Consider the following 17,714-nt stretch of genomic DNA (forward strand, 5'->3'; position numbering starts at 1 on the left):
ATTCTATATTACTATATACTTCACTATACTATCAGATTTATTCATTTATTTGTTTATTTGAGTGGGACAATGCACATTGATGGACATAAGAACATGTAAATATGACGGATTATGGCAGGATGTTAGTTTCCGATCGTCATCCCAATAACATAAAAACAGTTCAAAAACAATATACATTACACATAATAAAAGTAGACAACACAAAAGGCAACAATAACAATGAAAAAGAGACACATTCTGCTGCTGTTTGACTGAGTGGAAACTCAACACGCTCTTCTCTGCATCATTTACATCCACTTGTAAAAAAAAACGTTACAAATTTGTCTCACTGTGAGCCTGTGAATATTCTCATTTGTCCAGGTCATAGTTATCTCAAGGAAATTTTAAATCGAATGCAACTGGACTTGGTTATTTGTCTAGGAAGACGTTTCACCTCTCATCCAAGAGGCTCACTGTGATGTATTTTACGTAACAGTGTTTATCCTCAGGTCAGGTCATTGAACTCACCATGGCTGTGAAATTCTGGCACCGAGAGAATCTGATCAAAACAACAACACCGCGAGTCAAACTGTTTCCTCTGCACGTTAAAAAAGAAAAAAAAACTTTTATTATAGTATTATAGTATACAGTATTAAGGTAGATGTTTGTATTAAAGCTCCTTCAAAATAAAGGTAGATGTTTGTATTAAATCTCCTTCAAAATAAAGGTAGATGTTTGTATTAAAGCTCCTTCAAAATAAAGGTAGATGTTTGTGTTAAAGCTCCTTAAAAATAAAGGTAGATGTTTGTATTAAAGGCTTTAATACAAATATTTACCTTTATTTTGAAGGAGCTTTAAGCTCCTTAAAAATAAAGGTAAATGTTTGTATTAAAGCTCCTTCAAAATAAAGATAGATGTTTGTATTACAGTAAAGCTCCTTCAAAATAAAAGTAGATGTTTGTATTAAAGCTCCTTTTTAAACAAGAGGAGACAGAGGACTGGACTCTGATCTCATAGTGTCTGCCCCCAATGAATTATGGGTCCCCCCCCCACCCTGCCTAAGTGGTGTGTGTACAATAATTCCTCCCATAATTCCTTGGGCTAAATTTAGAGGCGGGGACTTGAGTGACGTCCACCTCTGGATCAACAGACACAGTAGACGATGATGATGATGACGTCGTCTTTTGTCTCTGTTTCGACTGAGAGAGAGGTCAAAGGTCATTTTCAAAGCGTGTGTGTGTGTGTCTGTGTGGGGGTGTCTCTGTGTCTGTGTGTGTGTGTGTGGGTTACGTCACTATTAAAGCAAACACAGCTGTCGTAGCTGAACCCCAGCACCCCGCATGTCACAGGTGAGTGTTTGTAAAACCCTCCCAAATTGTGTGACAGTTTTCACTCAACAGACAACAACAAAAATAAAAAATAAATAATAACAGTTCTTCTTCTCTTGTTATAATCATAATAATAATTAGGGCTGCAACCGACGATTATTTTCATTAAACAATTAATTGATTATTTGTTTGGTTAATAAAATGTTAAAAAATGTTGAAAAATATCAATCAGTGTTTCCCAAACCACAAGATGACGTCCTCAAATGTCTTTGTCCACAAACCAAAGAGAGACTCAGTCTATTCTCATAAAGGAACAAAGAAACCAGAAATGTTCACATTTAAGAAGCTGAAATCAGAGAATTTGGACTTTTTTTCTTTAAAAACTACTCAAACCAATTATTCATTACATTATTCAAAAACAATTCAAAATGCTTTATTGTCCATCAAAAGGACAGAAAATTATCATCACTTTGTGCTCTGAACAGTTAGACATACAAACTCCAATGAAAAAACCCACATTAAAAAAATCTCACATGAAAGCTATAAAATCCCCATTGACGCTCACATAAAAACTGCAACAGCATGTAAATCTTATTATCAAAATAGTTGACGATTAATTTAATAATCGATTATTGTTCAATTAATTGTTGCGGCTCTAGAAGAGATCAGTGAACGGAAACAGAAACATCTCAAATCAAAATGATATTTATTACAATAAACAAACAGTAAGAGGAGACGACTGAAGAAGAGATTTAAAGGAAGTTAAACGAAGCAGCTCAGCTTCTCCTTTGACGTTTGATTACACTTATACTGAACTACTGAAGCATCACTTTCACAGGAGGTGCTCAATAGGTCACACACACACACACACACACACACACACACACAGAGAGAGAGAGAGAGCTCCCAGGGTGAGATACCATCAGTCGCTGTGTGGCCTCTTGGCAGAGCTGCAGTTTCCTCCATGCATGTTGCGTCTTGCTTTTCTTATTTTTTATTGTGTGTGTGTGTGTTAATATGAATGAAGGTTTTGTGTGTAGTGTTTGTGGGGCTGGCTGGCCGTGATGATTAATATTCAGGCTGCAGGACGGGGAGCTGGCGGCCAGTGGAGACGTGTTTGTTTCTACTGTTTCTACTGTTTCTACTACTGTTTCCATTGAGACTGAATGTGGAGCGTTCGTCATGAGCGACGTGAGATCTGTGGCTGTTGTGTTGTGTTGTGTTTGCAGCGAGGAGCAGGAGAAGGAGCAGGAGAAGGAGCAGACGGGGCGTTCAGGTCCACGTGGTTCAGTTTCAGATCCAAGCTCAGCAGCTCTCAAAGCTGTTGCCCTTGACAACGACAGAGGGAGGGGGCGGGGCTTGTTGCTGGCAGCGTTTGTTTGGGTAGAAGCTGCCAAGCTGCAGAGGAACCCCACATACACACACACACACACACGAGTGCCGGGCCTGGTTCTGGTTCTGGATGCAGACGAGAACCTCCACACATTCATGTTGAGTGTGTGAACGAATCGTTAACCAGTTCAGCGCCGTCTTCGTCACATGAAGAGTGTGTGTGGTTGGAGCATGGACCAGACAGAACAACATGTAAAACAACAGACAGTGAGCACAGGGTCACCACAAGGGGGCGCTGTGCTGTTTAGTGTTCACACACACGTCACAAAGGTCGTTTTCACACCTGACAAAGACGACTCGCTTTGATTGTGGAGGCTGAAAGTTGTAACATTCTTCCATTTTTTGCTTTTTTGCGGTTAAAAGGGGCGCTGATCGATTCAATTGACCTATGGCTAAGCCACGCCCCCAAACGCGATGAGCCAATCACAGTGCGCATAGCTAGCCCATACACTCGGACATTCTCTGCTTCCACGTCCATTGAAATGCATTGCAGTTAGTCAGTTTTCATTCGTTTTTATATGTTTTTTCTTGACATTTTAAGTTTAAAATGGTCAAACGGTGTGCATGGGGTACATGCAACTCCGACACTAGGTATCCCGAGAGGCTGGGCGACGGGGTGGATTTTTTTTACCTTTTCCCAAGCCACATCTCAACCGAGAGAAGTGTCTGCTCTGGATAAAGTTATGAGGTAGACAACACCAACTAAACGTGGATAAAATTAACAAGGATGTCTACATCTGTTCTAAGTTAAGTCAACAACGTATTTGAGGCAACATATTGTCAGAGATGTTTAGATGTTAGCCAGTATCACAACTAAGCATAAAGTCCGCTAGCTTAATGCTAACGTAATGTAAAACACCATAGACAGGCTAACAGAAATTAGCCCGTCGCTATCGGCGTTTCGCGGCAACTGACAGCCATAACGGTAAAGCTAAGTTAAGTTTTGGTGACTTCGAGATGATATTTAATCTTTCTGTCTCCAAAAATCATCAATTGCCTCCTGTGAAATGTCTCCTACTGTGACAGCTGCCATAGCAACTGTCACCGAATGTTGACCGTTTGTCCGAGTGAGTGGAGGGGGCGGGGCTTAGCCATAGGTCAATTGGACAATATGTATACAGTGTCATACAGAAGTTTGGGTACCCCTGGTCTAAATGTCTGTTATTGTGAACAGTTAAGCAAGCAGAAGATGAAATGATCTCCAAAAGGCATAAAGTTAAACATGAAACACTCTCCTGCAATATTTTAGGCAACGCAAAGGCATCTTTATTTATATAGCGCATTTCATACCAAGGCAACTCAATGTGCTTTACATAAAGACAAAACATTTAAAAAGAACAGCATAAAACAAAATAAAAACTTTTTTTTTTTAAATGAAAACAGTAAATATTTTGGAGACACTTGCGAGTTTAAAACAGGGGTCCTTTCTGCCTCTCTCAGAAAATCTTTGTATTGGAATCAATGAGCAGAGACAGACGTAGCCGCACTCAGAGGCTGACAATTAAAATTCTGTAAGTCTCTCTGATATTTTGAGCACATTGTGAGAGACAGAACAAGATTGTCTACAAATTTGGAAAAAATCATGTGTGTAGAGTGTAAATCGTGTCCGGGCCGAGTGTGGAAAGAGAAAAAAACTGGAATTTTTTTGGGCTCTCTCCTACTCTGACCGATGATGTCACGCACTCTAGCCCGAACATTCCGTGCAATACACACCCATTATAATCTCAAAATATCTCCAAAAATCATCATGGTAATTGAACAGTGATTGATCAAAAACTACAATACCTATCAAAACATGGATTTTAATACACCAATACACAAGACTTGCGTCTACTGTTTAAAGTTTAAATGGAGTCTCTAGGTGAAAGTATGCCTGAGCAGTAGACGTTTGAAAAACTCTGATGATTGTTCTTTTACGCTCTTTTTTTCCCCGCTCGTCCCATGGACTTCAATGCAAATTTTTCACAGTTTTTCACCACATACTTGGGTGGACATCTGTCGATATGGTTCAGACATAATCTTTTTGGGAAAGTGACGGTATTTAGGAATCTTTACCATAAATTGTTGTTTAATACCTAAACACGTCTTTAAGACACCTGGAAACTATTTTAATTTGTGGAAAAGTGGCAGAATATGTCTCCATTAACAAACCTTTATTGACAGACAGATAGATGTCGGTGATGATGATGAAGATGTTCTGGTGTCTCCTCAGGTGGTGAGGTGATCGTCTGCTGCCGTGTGACGACTTCACAAACAAACTGACAAAATGTCTGCAGCCAACAACAACTACAACATGTTCCTCCTCCTCCTCCTCCTCCTCGTCTCCTCGGCCTCGGTGAGAAACTCTTTACTCTCTGTTTCCCTGTGATTTAAAGCTGGAGAGCAGCAACAGGTGACGGAGCTCATCAGGAGATTCATCAGCCTCAGTCGAACATGTTGTTAAAGTCACCGAGCCGCTCATCAATAATTCACCCGTCAGTGTGAAGCAGCGACGGAAGCGTCGTCATTAATTCATCGTTACTCAACATCAGGCTGCGGAGGGGGAGAGTAGTACTCCTCCTCTTCTTCCTACTCCTTCTCCTCCCACTCTCTCTCTTTCCAAAGGGATTCCCTCATTCCCTCTCTCTCCCTCCTCCCCTTCTCCCTTTCCCTCTCTCCTCCTCCTCCCCTTCTCAACTCTCCTCCTCCCTCTCTCCCCTCCTCCTCCATCTCCACCTCTCCCTTTCTTTCTCTCCTTCTCATTCTCCCCTCTCCCTCTCTCCTCCTCCCTCTCCTCCTCCCCGTCTCTTTCTCCCCCCTCCTCCTCCTTACCTTCTCCTCCTCCCTCTCCCCTCTCCTCCTCCCCTCTCCTCCTCCCCTCTACTCCTCTCACCCCCCCCCTTTCTCTCCTTCTACTTCTCCCATCCTCCTCCTTCTCCTCCTCCCCTTTACTTCTCTCCTCCTCCCTCTCTCTTTTTCCCCTCTCCTCCCCCTCTTTTTCTCCACTTCTCCTTCTCCCCTTTCCTCCTCCTACTCCTCCTCCCCTCTCCTTCTCCCCTTCTCTTTCTCCCCTCTCTCCTCCTCCCCTTCTCCTTCTCCCCTCTCATATCCTTCCTCCTCCTCCCCCTCCTCCCTCTCCTCTCTCTCCCCCCTTCTCCTCCCCTTCTTCCTCCCTTTCCTCCTCCCCTTTTCTCCTCCTCTCCTCCTTTTCTACACCCCCCACCCCACCTTCAGTAGCTGTGAGTTCTCCTGGACTGACGACCTCCTCCCCTCTGTACGTGTACGTGTGTGTGTGTGTGTGTGTGTGTGTGTCCTGCAGGTTTCCAGTCAGCAGGTTCCCTCCAACTGTGTGATCAAGAGGGAGCAGGAGAAATGCTTTGAGATGATGAACGACCCCGAGAACGACCCCGAATTTGGTACGTAACCCCTCACCCCACCAGAGGTCAGAGGTCATGATGATGTGTCTGAGTCTGTCTGTCAGAGTCTCTGGTTCTTAGTTGCTGATGTTTTTCATCCTACACTGCAAAAACTCAAAATCTTTCCAAGAATATTTGTCTTATTTCTAGTCAAAATGTCTCATTTCTAGTCAAAACTAATCTCTTTCCACTTAAAATAAGACTCATCACCTAAAAATTTACTTGTTTTCAGATAATTTTCACTTGTTTCAAACTAATTTCCAATTGAAATAAGTAGAAAAATCTGCCAGTGAAAGCAAGTTTTTTTTGTGCTTGTAATACTGTAAGAAAGAAAAACTTGCTCCATTATTAGATTTTTCTACTTATTTCAAGTGAAAATATGCTTAAAAGGAGTAAAAAGTGTCTAAAAACAAGCTACTTTTTAATGTGATGAGTCTTATTTTACAGTAAGTAGAATGAGATTTGTTTTGACTAGAAATTACATTTTGACTAGAAATAAGACAAATATTCTTGGTAAGATTTTGAGTTTTTGCAGTGTATGAGGCTTTGATTGGTTCGTTGTTTTGTGGACGTTTTGGAGTGAGACACTGACTATGTGACTCTCGTGTGTGTGTATGTGTGTGTCCATCTGTGTGTGTGTGTGTGTGTGTGTGTGTGTGTGTGTGTGTGTGTGTGTGTGTGTGTGTCCACCTGTGTGTGTGTGTGTGTGTCCTCCTGTGTGTGTGTCCTCAGGGTGTCCGTTGATGTGGGACAACCTGACGTGTTGGCAGGCGGCTCAGATCGGAGAGGTGGTGGAGGTCAACTGTCCTGAACTCTTCTCCCAGTTTATGAGCGAGGAAGACTACGGTCAGTCTGGGAACAACAACAACAACATGAGTGTGTGTTTGTGTGTGTGTGTACTGATAAAGGCCCAATTCCAATTCTAATTTTCATTTTCCCTAGCCCTTAACCCTTGCCCCTTGAAACGGAGCTGCAAGGGGCAAGGGTTGAAAGTCAACCCCTACGAATTGGGACACCACTTCAACAATCACATACGTCATCAATAGTCTCCATTGGCTTTCACATAAGCAGACGTGACGAGCATTTGCCACAAATCCTGTATGCAAAACCACGTTAACTTAATAACATAAAATAAAATGTAATGCAGACTGATTGGTTCATTGTAAAACATTTATTTATTGATGTAAATGTGGTGATTTCTGTACGTATAGGCTCCAGAGCCCCCACGCAGCACTGCTTCTCTGTCCAATACACACAGGAAGCTTCACTTTTAATTCAAACAAACTTGTTACATTTCATCAATGAGACCAGCATTTATCTCCTAAAAAGAATGTAACCAGCCGGTGGTAAACCTCTAAAAAACCTGCGGGTAAGTTAATTAGCGATTGTCTTTTCCCCCGGGATGACGACAGAGGTCGGCCGGCTGACGAGCTCCGGACGGGGTTTTGTCTCCGTGACGAGCTGCTGATCTTCGAGCTTCACTTCTCCGAAAAACATCGGAGCAAACGTCTAAACAGCCGTCATTTGGATAAACCGACCACACATTGGGGATCTAAACAGTTTCTTTCTCGCATGAAAAAATATTAAAACTTAAAGGGACAACGAGGAGTTTTGGAAAAGCGAAGCGTTTTCACACTACATTTATGAGCCTCTGCGCGCACCGTAAAATTCTTTGACCGGCGCAAGACAGACTCATGTTTTCATTCATCAAGAATTAAAGTCAGAGGTTCAAAGAGGATCACATACCGTCGTAGTTCCGAGCATAAACGGCGATTCTGCGGCGTTATTCTCATGACTCGCTGCGAAACCGAAAGTAAGGAAACGCTGGTCGGCTCGGCCAGCATCTCCACCACCACTAATAATAACAAAATAACGATAGAGACAAAACGATATATTCATCGAAAATGGGCCCATTAACAAGTGTGGGTAGCGTAGATTCATCCACATTAACGTGAGACTTTTTTATAACCAAATAGAAACTCCTCGTTCCTTTAACAAAGTGACGTAATAACAGCGCTACAGTGAGAAATGAAACAGCTGACGGTTGCCGCAAGATGCGTTCTGGGAAACTTGTCATAACCCTCGGTTTGAAGTGTGTGTGTCTGTGTGTTTGTGTGTCTGTGTGTCTACAGAGGTGGGGAAGGTGAGTCGTAACTGCACGGAGTTCGGCTGGTCTGAGACCTTCCCTCACTACATCGACGCCTGTTTGTACGAGGAGGGGAACAGCAGCAACCCGGTCGGTAACACACACACACACACACACACACACACACACACACACACACACACACACACACACACACACACAGACACACACACACCTGTCTGTCTGTCTGCTGTGTGATTGACAGCTGCGTATGCCCCCCCCCCAGGACCCGTACTTCGTGTCGGTGAAGGCTCTGTACACCGTCGGCTACAGCACCTCGCTGGTGTCGCTCACCACCGCCATGGTCATCCTCTGCAGGTTCAGGTCAGTCTCCATGGTGACGACATGATGAAGAGGCTGAGCAGCAGCAGAGTCAGTTAGAATGTTCAATAATCAATAATCAATAGTCAATAGTCAATAGTCTATATTACAACATGAATACATGGATTTATATGATGTCGTATTTATTATCATCAGTGTTGAAGATAAACAGTGACATCATCCAGCTGTTAATAGTGAAACTGCTGCGTGTACTAATACTGTTCAAACTAGTACTACGACTACTACTACCACTATCAATACTATTACGACTACTACTACCACTATCAATACTATTACTACTACTACTACCACTATCAATACTATTACTACTACTGCTACTACTACTACAATTATACTACTACTATTACTACCACTACTACTACAATTATACTACTACTACTACTACTACTACTGCTACTAGTACTACAATTATACCACTACTACTACTGCTACTACTACTACTGCTACTAAAATTATACTACTACTGCTACTAGTATTACTACTGCTACTATTATTACTACTACTACTATTACTATTACTACCACTACTACTACAATTATACTGCTGCTGCTACTACTACTACTACTACTGTACTACTACCTCTACTACTTTTACTACTACTTCTACTGCTACTATTACTACTATTACTACTACTGTCACTATTACTACTACTACTACTACTAACAACACTACTACTTCTACTAATATTGATATTACCACTACTGCTACAACTGCTGATGGGTTGTTACTACTTCTACTGCTAAATCCTGACCCCTGACCAGCAAAATGTTGACCTGATGATCGTGTGTGTGTGTGTGTGTGTGTGTGTGTGTGTGTGTGTGTGTGTGTGTGTGTGTGTGTGTGTGTGTGTGTCTCCACAGGAAGCTCCACTGCACCAGGAACTTCATCCACATGAACCTGTTTGTGTCGTTCATCCTCAGAGCGATCTCGGTCTTCATCAAAGACGGCGTGTTGTACGCCGCCGAGGACAGCGAGCACTGCTTCATACACACTGTGAGTTCATCGTCATGGTGATGGTGATGATGCTGCAGCGTGTCCAGTTGGGCTGTCAATCCTCCCCCCAAAGCAGAGTAGAATTTCTAATGCTTTTTATGTTAAATATTTGAATTATATTAAAATGTTTAATGTGTGTTTTTTCTTTTTATTACATCGTGCGTCCACTAAAGGTCATTCCAACCATACTGTATCTGTAATAAAACTTCAAGAAGGGAAATCGAAATATTCTATATAGTGGTGCAACCGATCGAAGTTGATCCGTGATCGGCACAAAAGTGGTCCGCGGATCGATCGATAAAAAGAAAAAAAGAATGTGTGTGTGTACTGTGGGAACTTGGGATGTCACGATTACTTGTATTCACATTTAATCGTGGTATTAAACGCCACAATTAATTAATCGTAAAGATTCCTAAATACCGTTACTTTCACAAAAATTTGATGTTGGAACCATATCGGCAGATGTGCGCAAAAATAAAGGTAACATTGAATTGGTAGGAATTTAAATGTTAGCGTGTCATTTTTAATTTAAAAAAAAAAGCAAAGCAAAACAAAAAACGATTAAAATAAACGCAAACATTTGGTATAGATGACAATTTATGACCTGAATATTTCAAACATTTCCCTTGGGGGATTAAGAATTGGTCATATATTAATAGATACTTGAAATATTTTGTGTAAACAATGCGTAATGTAGGCTATTTGATTTTACACATTCATAGTGTTGAAGTGAAATTAATTAATGCATAATAATCGTGATAATCGTAGTACCGTGATTATTTCTCTGACAATAATCGTACCAAGAAAATGTATAATCGTGACATCCCTAGTGGGAACACATAAGTGCACCGCTCCAGCCGAATAAACGGGCAATTAAAAAAAAACTCTGCTCGTAAATTTGAAGCTGCAGCTCTACGTCGTGCACAACAACAACTCAATTTTGTTTTATCAACTTGTTTGCTACCCCGAACGTCACGACGGACTACGTTAATTCGCGTCGTTGCGGAAGGTAGGACACATTCGAACGTCAGTTTTCACCTTCGAATGTTCTCATTTTGAAAACAATTTTGAATTCTGTTCGAATAGCGAAGTTCGATCTGACAGCCCTAGGTTGTGTCCGAAATCACTCACTCATTCCCTACTCACCATATAGTGAATTCAATATAGTGGACTATATAGTGGACTCACTGGTCAAATAAAAAGATACTTTCGGACACTACTCCGCCGCACAGTTAATGACGTATTACGTCGCGTAATTAAAACGTTCCGATCGCGATCGTAACGGCCGGTGCAGGTACCATGGATACAACCATGGTAACAGCCAGTGTAGCATAGACCTACGGGTGTATAGGTACCAATGTAAAAAGAGGAGTAAAGCAATATATTAAACGGCAATATATATATTTACGTAAACATCAAAGATGTTCAATCAAACCCACATACTAGTTTGAAACAATGTTCAAAACACACACAGCCAGTGTCACAACTAAGCATAAAGTCCACTAGCTTAATGCTTACGTATAATGTAAAACACCATAGACAGGCTAACAGAAATTAGCCTCGTTATCCAGAGTCTGTGGTCAGTTTATAACACTTGTTAGGAAATTTGCTCTGACGTTTGTTTTGGGAGACCGAACAACTCTGACAGCCTGGACACATTTATTGAGGCTGCTGCACTACTGCATTTATTTGGTAGCTACACCGGTCGCTCTGGGCCGGTGTGGTAACGGCGATCCGTGACCGCAATGCATGATGGGATATCTTGCTCCGGTTAGTGACCATCAGATGCTCACTACATTTCGCGGTGAACTGCGGGATAGATTCAGTGCACTATATAGTGAACATTAATAATCACTAAACATTCGGACACCACTACAAAATGGCGTGGTCACTATATAGTGAGTAGGGGGTAATTTCGGACACAGCCCTAGTGTCCAGCTGTGTCCAGATGTTATACTGACGTGTCCCTCTGTGTCCGGTCGCAGCTGGAGTGTCGAGCCGTGATGATCTTCTTCCACTACTGCGTCCTGTCCAACTACTTCTGGCTCTTCATCGAGGGTCTGTACCTCTTCACTCTGCTGGTGGAGACCTTCTTCCCCGAGAGGAGATACTTCTACTGGTACATCATCATCGGCTGGGGTGAGACGTCCTCACGTCCTCATATCCTCTCTGTGTCTCTGAGTCTCTGTGTCTCTTCAGCTAATCAAAGTGTCTCTGCTTCCCATCTTACTCAGGGGCGCCCACCGTGTGTGTGACCCTGTGGGCGGTGCTGAGGCTGCACTTCGACGACATCGGGTAAGAGACGACTCGCAGCCTCGTGGTGTGTTGTATTATCAAGGTTCAAGGTTCAAGATGGTTTTATTGTCATTTCATACAAGGTGTTTTGAAATACACAGGCTGAAACAAAAAACTGTTTCTCACCAGCTCCTGACAGGAAAAATTAAACATCAATTAAAACAAGAAATACATGAGACAAAGACAGTCATCTCCGAACTTAAAGGGATACTTCAACATTTTGGCAAATTGGCCCATTGCCATAATCCCTATTGTTTTAGCAGTAGGTTCGTTACCTTTAATTGTCGGTGCAAGCTATTTTTAGAACGGCGGAGCAGAGCCGTGAGCTGCTCAGAGCTACGCTACGGAGGCTCATGGGATTTCTTGGTTTCCCCTCATCAAACTCATCAAATACACAATCCAGCAACTCAACAACAAAACGCTCTGGTGGACAAGTTGTGACCTGCACATTCACCACGCTATGAGATAATAACACAACGTTACCAGACAGAGTTGTTTTAGAGGGAAATTCATGCAAAACCGCTGATGTACGTTGCCTTCAGGGACAGTTTTTCATCAAGCAGTCTCTGCATTTCCCTCTAAAACAACTCTGTTTGGTAACGTTGTGTTATTATCTCATAGCGTGGTGAATGTGCAGGTCACAACTTGTCCACCAGAGCGTTGTGGAGTTGTTGGATTGTGTATTTGATGAGTTTGATGAGGGAAACCAAGAAATCCCATGAGCCTCCGTAGCGTAGCTCTGAGCAGCTCGCTGCTCTGCTCCGCCGTTCTAAAAATAGCTTGCACCGACAATTAAAGGTAACAAACCTACTGCTATGACTATAGGGATTATGGCAATGGGTCAATTTGCCAAAATGTTGAACTAGCCCTTTAACAATGTGGTTGGTGCTGGATCTGGCCATACAGTAGAGGGCTCAGGACACACCAATCGATGTGGTCTATATTTTATGTGTTGTGTTGTGTTGTGTTGTGTTGTGTTGTGTTGTGTTGTGTTGTGTTGTGTTGTGTTGTGTTGTGTTGTGTTGTGTTGCGTTGTTAACCCTCTGTGTCTGTGCCTCCTGCAGCTGCTGGGACATGAACGATAACGCTGCCATCTGGTGGGTGATTAAAGGACCAGTGCTGGCTTCCATCATGGTGCGTTCACAGTCTGCCTCACATACAAGTGTCATTATACTTCACCAAGGCTGTTTCATTATTGATTATTGATTATTTATTGCATATTTATTTTATATCCCGCAGATAAACTTTGTCCTCTTCGTTGGCATCATCGTCATCCTCGTCCAGAAGCTTCAGTCTCCAGACATCGGAGGAAACGAGTCCAGTATTTACCTGTGAGTCACAGAGACTCTGTAGTCACACACTCACACTGTCAAAACAAGGCATGCTCTCCTCTCACCTGTGTGTGTGTGTGTGTGTGTGTGTGTGTGTCTCTGTGTGTGTGTTTGTGTGTGTGTCTCTGTGTGTGTGTGTGTGTGTGTGTGTGTGTGTGTGTCTCTGTGTGTGTGTTTGTGTGTGTGTCTCTGTGTGTGTGTGTGTGTGTGTGTGTGTGTGTGTGTGTTACAGGAGGCTGGCTCGCTCCACTCTGCTGCTGATTCCTCTCTTTGGGATCCACTACACTGTGTTCGCCTTCTCCCCGGAGAACTTCAGCAAGAGAGAACGTCTGGTGTTCGAGCTCGGACTGGGATCCTTCCAGGTGACTCATCGTCTCCACCTGCGTCATCCACATCATCTACTTCATCTACTTCATCTACTTCATCTACATCATCTACATTATCAGGGGTCGGCAACCTTTGTGCCAGTTTGAAATTTTCCTATCAATGAGCGTGCCATTATCAACAATAACATAATGTTAAAATATGAAACAAAATATAAAAAACATTTCCAACATACCTGGGATTTTATTTCTATCCATATAGGCCACATTGAATCATATTTTGAAGATATTTCCCAGAAATTCACAACATGGGCTTGACATGGGTGCAGATTCCAAGGGAATTTCTGAAAAACATTAATTATCCCCCCCAATAAAAATACCCCAAATTATTAAAAATTAAACAAATGTATTTTCAGACTTCACATTCTTCACATTTTAGATTCACATCTAAACAGAAATGATTGAAACGGTGGAACAAATAGCCTAATGTTTGACAAATATATTTCTGACTCCATATTCCATCTCTGGTCTCCTCCACTACGATGAAAAATGAATGGGTAGTAGTTTCTTACACAGACGCTGGCTTTAAAAAAACGACGCCCTCAATCTTAGGGCTTCATATTTTGATATTCATCCGTATCAATTAATCATGCATAAAGTAGTCCCATACACTGGGAGAAAAGGAAGATGGTGAGAAGAGCTGGGGATCTGGGAGGGTCGGAGGGAGGAGAAAGATAAGAAGGTGTAGACATTACATTCCCGAGACCCTTAAAATTATGATTTAGTAAGCAGTGATACGCGCTGTTGGATGTTTAGGACAAATAAACAAGAAAGGTAAGCACAATAAATGATTCCCTGTGCAGTACTTCTTCAATGATATGCGAGCCTCTACAAAGTTGTGATTTATGGTGGCATGGTATCAGATCTGCACCCCTGGAAAAACACTGCTTTTCAGAAACGTATGTAAAACATTATGAGCCGGCCCAAGGCATAAGCGAACTAAGCACCTGCTTGGGTCCCCGTGACTATTGGCCCCCAGTAGGCAAGTAACTTTTTTAAATTGTAGTGCGTAACTTTTGTCGATCCTTGCATAATTACGTAATTACAAAAAACTTTAATTATTGTTGCATTTCAAATTGTTGTTGCACTTTTCTGTAAAAAAAAAAAATGTAAAAAGCAGATGATGTGTTTACAGTAAATGCATTGTCTGTTGGTTTATTTTGTTACTTTTAGTCGACCTAGGTGACATTCAGTATCCAAGTACTATATCAATTTGAAGATTAAATGTAAATCAACCCCAAGCTGCACTTTTAGTTAAATTTGGTGCCATTTCAGAATAAAAACCATAGATGGGTAAAAACCTGCCAGGATATGATGATTCGTAATGACAGAGTAAAAAATTAAATAGTATTATTGGCAGTAATAGAGGGCACCAAAATAAAGATTTTGCTTACGGCCCCATGGAGGCTTGGGCCGGCCCTGAAAACATATTGCACTCGGAGGGAAATGCGGAAACAGAGACTACAGTGCATCCAAAAAAAATCTGCATCTTCTACATCACCTACATCACTTAAATCATCTATTCTACATCATCTACATCACCTATATCCTCTGCATCACCTGCATTCATGAGTTTCTTCGTCTCACACTTGGACTTTCTTGTGTCTCCTCAGGGCTTCGTGGTGGCCGTCCTCTACTGCTTCCTGAACGGAGAGGTAAATGTCCCCCAAGAGCAGAAGCTGACACCCTTACAGAATATTATTACACACTGTTAATGTTACAGTTAGAGATGCACCGATCCGATACCCGGATCGGATATCGGCTCCGATATTATTTATTTATTTATTTTTTCTGCTAATGTACCCTTTGTTATTTGTTAATAAATAATATTAAAGGGATAGTTCAACATTTTGGCAAATTGGCCCATTGCCATAATCCCTATAGTCATAGCAGTAGGTTCGTTACCTTTAATTGTCGGTGCAAGCTATTTTTAGAACGGCGGAGCAGAGCAGCGAGCTGCTCAGAGCTACGCTACGGAGGCTCATGGGATTTCTTGGTTTTCCTCATCAAACTCATCAAATACACAATCCAACAACTCCAAAATGCTCTGGTGGACAAGTTGTGACCTGCACATTCACCACGCTATGAGATAATAACACAACGTTACCAGACAGAGTTGTTTTAGAGGGAAATTCATGCAAAACCACTGATACACGTTGCCTTCAGGGACAGTTTTTCAGCAAGCAGACTCTGTATTTCCCTCTAAAACAACTCTGTCTGGTAACGTTCTGTTATTATCTCATAGTGTGGTGAATGTGCAGGTCACAACTTGTCCACCAGAGCGTTTTGGAGTTGTTGGATTGTGTATTTGATGAGTTTGATGAGGAAAACCAAGAAATCCCATGAGCCTCCGTAGCGTAGCTCTGAGCAGCTCACGGCTTTGCTCCGCCGTTCTAAAAATAGCTTGCACCGACAATTAAAGGTAACAAACCTGCTGCTATGACCATAGGGATTATGGCAATGGGCCAATTTGCCAAAATGTTGAACTATCCCTTTAAGTGCATTTATATCTGTGTTAATTTGTTACCTTTTTTTAACAAGGCTAAATGTTTATGTCAAGCCTGATGCCTTCACTCACATGGCGAGGTATACAGTTCGTTCATTCATTCAACAACAGTAGTATCGGATCGGTATCGGGTATCAGCCGATACGCTCAGCCCAGGTATCGGTATCGGATTGGATATCGGAAAAAAACTGGATCGGTGCATCTCTAGTTACAGTATATAGATGTTTGCATTAAAGCTTTTCTCTTTCCGGCGAGGTCCATTAATAATGACCTTGTGAAGTATCTCCCTCAAGGTGCAATCGGAGATCAAGAGGAAATGGCGCAGCTGGACGGTGAACCGGTACTTTGCTGTGGACCTGAAGCACCGCCACCCTTCGCTGGCGAGCAGCGGCGTGAACGGGGGGACGCAGCTGTCCATCCTCAGCAAGAGCAGCTCGCAGATCCGCATGTCCAGCCTGCAGGCCGAGACGCCGGCCACCTGAACAACGCCACCGAAAACGCCACCGCTGAAAACGCCACCGCCAAAACCACCAGCGCCCTCGTCCCGATGACCAGCCTCAACAACCCGTTCCTCAACCCGTACCCCAACCCGTACCCGGACGACGCCGTGATGGAAACCCAGCTGACCTCTGACCCCGAGCAGCCTCTGGTCTGAACCGGCTGCTGCTGCTGCTCCGAGGTTTAACCGCACCTGAACGCCAGCTGTCAGAGGTCCGACCTTTGACCTTTTATTTGACCTTCAGGTGTCAGAAAGCCAACCTCCTCCCGTCCTCCTGACCTTTGACCTTCAGGTGCAGCTGGAAGGAAAACACATTGGTAGTACAGTGTGAAACTAAACAGGAAGTGAAGTCTCTGTGTGTGTACGTGTTAGTGGGGTAGGGTCCTACCTACTGTCCAATCTACTAGCCGACCGTCCGTCTTATCTAGCCTCGTAAACCAGCCGCTCCCGGAAATGCAATTCATTTCATTTCTGAGGGAGAGTCTGGCCTCATCCCCATTCTAAGCGTTTGGCCTGAAACCCTCAGAAGGCCGAGCCAATCAGCGTCGCCGCTGTGATTGACACAGCACATTGGCCAATCAGGGACCGACTGGTGCAAAGCCCCGGCACTACACCAACTTGCTGATTGGCTGAATGGGGTTGTCTGTCAACGCTACTACTCCCGCCCAGCTCCCGCCCACTCCAAACGCTTACAGGGGGAATGAGGCCAGACTCTCCCGAGAAATGAAATGAAATGCATTTCCGCGAGAGACTGGTTTACGAGGCTATGTCTTATCTGCTGTCTAACCCAATGTCCAACCTACTGTCCTACTGTTTAACTGTCCTACCTACTGTCTTACTCTTATACTGTCCAACTTCCTGTCCTACTGTCCTACCTTCTGACCTAACCTGCTGTTTAACCCAATGTCTTACCTACTGTCCAACCTAATGTCCTACCTGCTGTCCAATCTACTGTTTTACTGTCCAACCTACTGTCCTACCTTCTGTCAAACCTGCTGTTTAACCCAATGTCCTACCTTCTGTCCTGCTGTTTTACTGTCCAACTTCCTGTCCTAACTGTCCTACCTATTGTCTCACCCGCTGTTTTACTGTCCAACCCACTGTCTTACCTTCTGTTGAACCTAC

General features: G+C 42.9%; 1 protein-coding gene across 1 annotated transcript; it reads left to right on the top strand.

Annotated features, from left to right (window-relative positions):
• The first annotated feature begins 1,319 nt into the window (after positions 1-1,319).
• LOC146989180 (pituitary adenylate cyclase-activating polypeptide type I receptor-like) lies at positions 1,320-16,897 on the top strand. The gene is made up of 13 exons (XM_085775345.1): positions 1,320-1,328; positions 5,998-6,094; positions 6,827-6,940; positions 8,227-8,330; positions 8,467-8,564; positions 9,443-9,575; positions 11,561-11,714; positions 11,810-11,870; positions 12,935-13,004; positions 13,110-13,201; positions 13,434-13,563; positions 15,198-15,239; positions 16,371-16,897. Exons 1-13 carry the CDS (start codon positions 1,320-1,322, stop codon positions 16,743-16,745), a joined length of 1,479 nt encoding a protein of 492 aa, XP_085631471.1. The 3' UTR covers positions 16,746-16,897.
• Positions 16,898-17,714: the final 817 nt, after the last annotated feature.

The sequence above is a fragment of the Trachurus japonicus genome, chromosome 4 (assembly GCF_045865225.1).
Source record: "Trachurus japonicus isolate A0001 chromosome 4, Traja_1.0".
Classification (NCBI taxonomy): domain Eukaryota; kingdom Metazoa; phylum Chordata; class Actinopteri; order Carangiformes; family Carangidae; genus Trachurus; species Trachurus japonicus.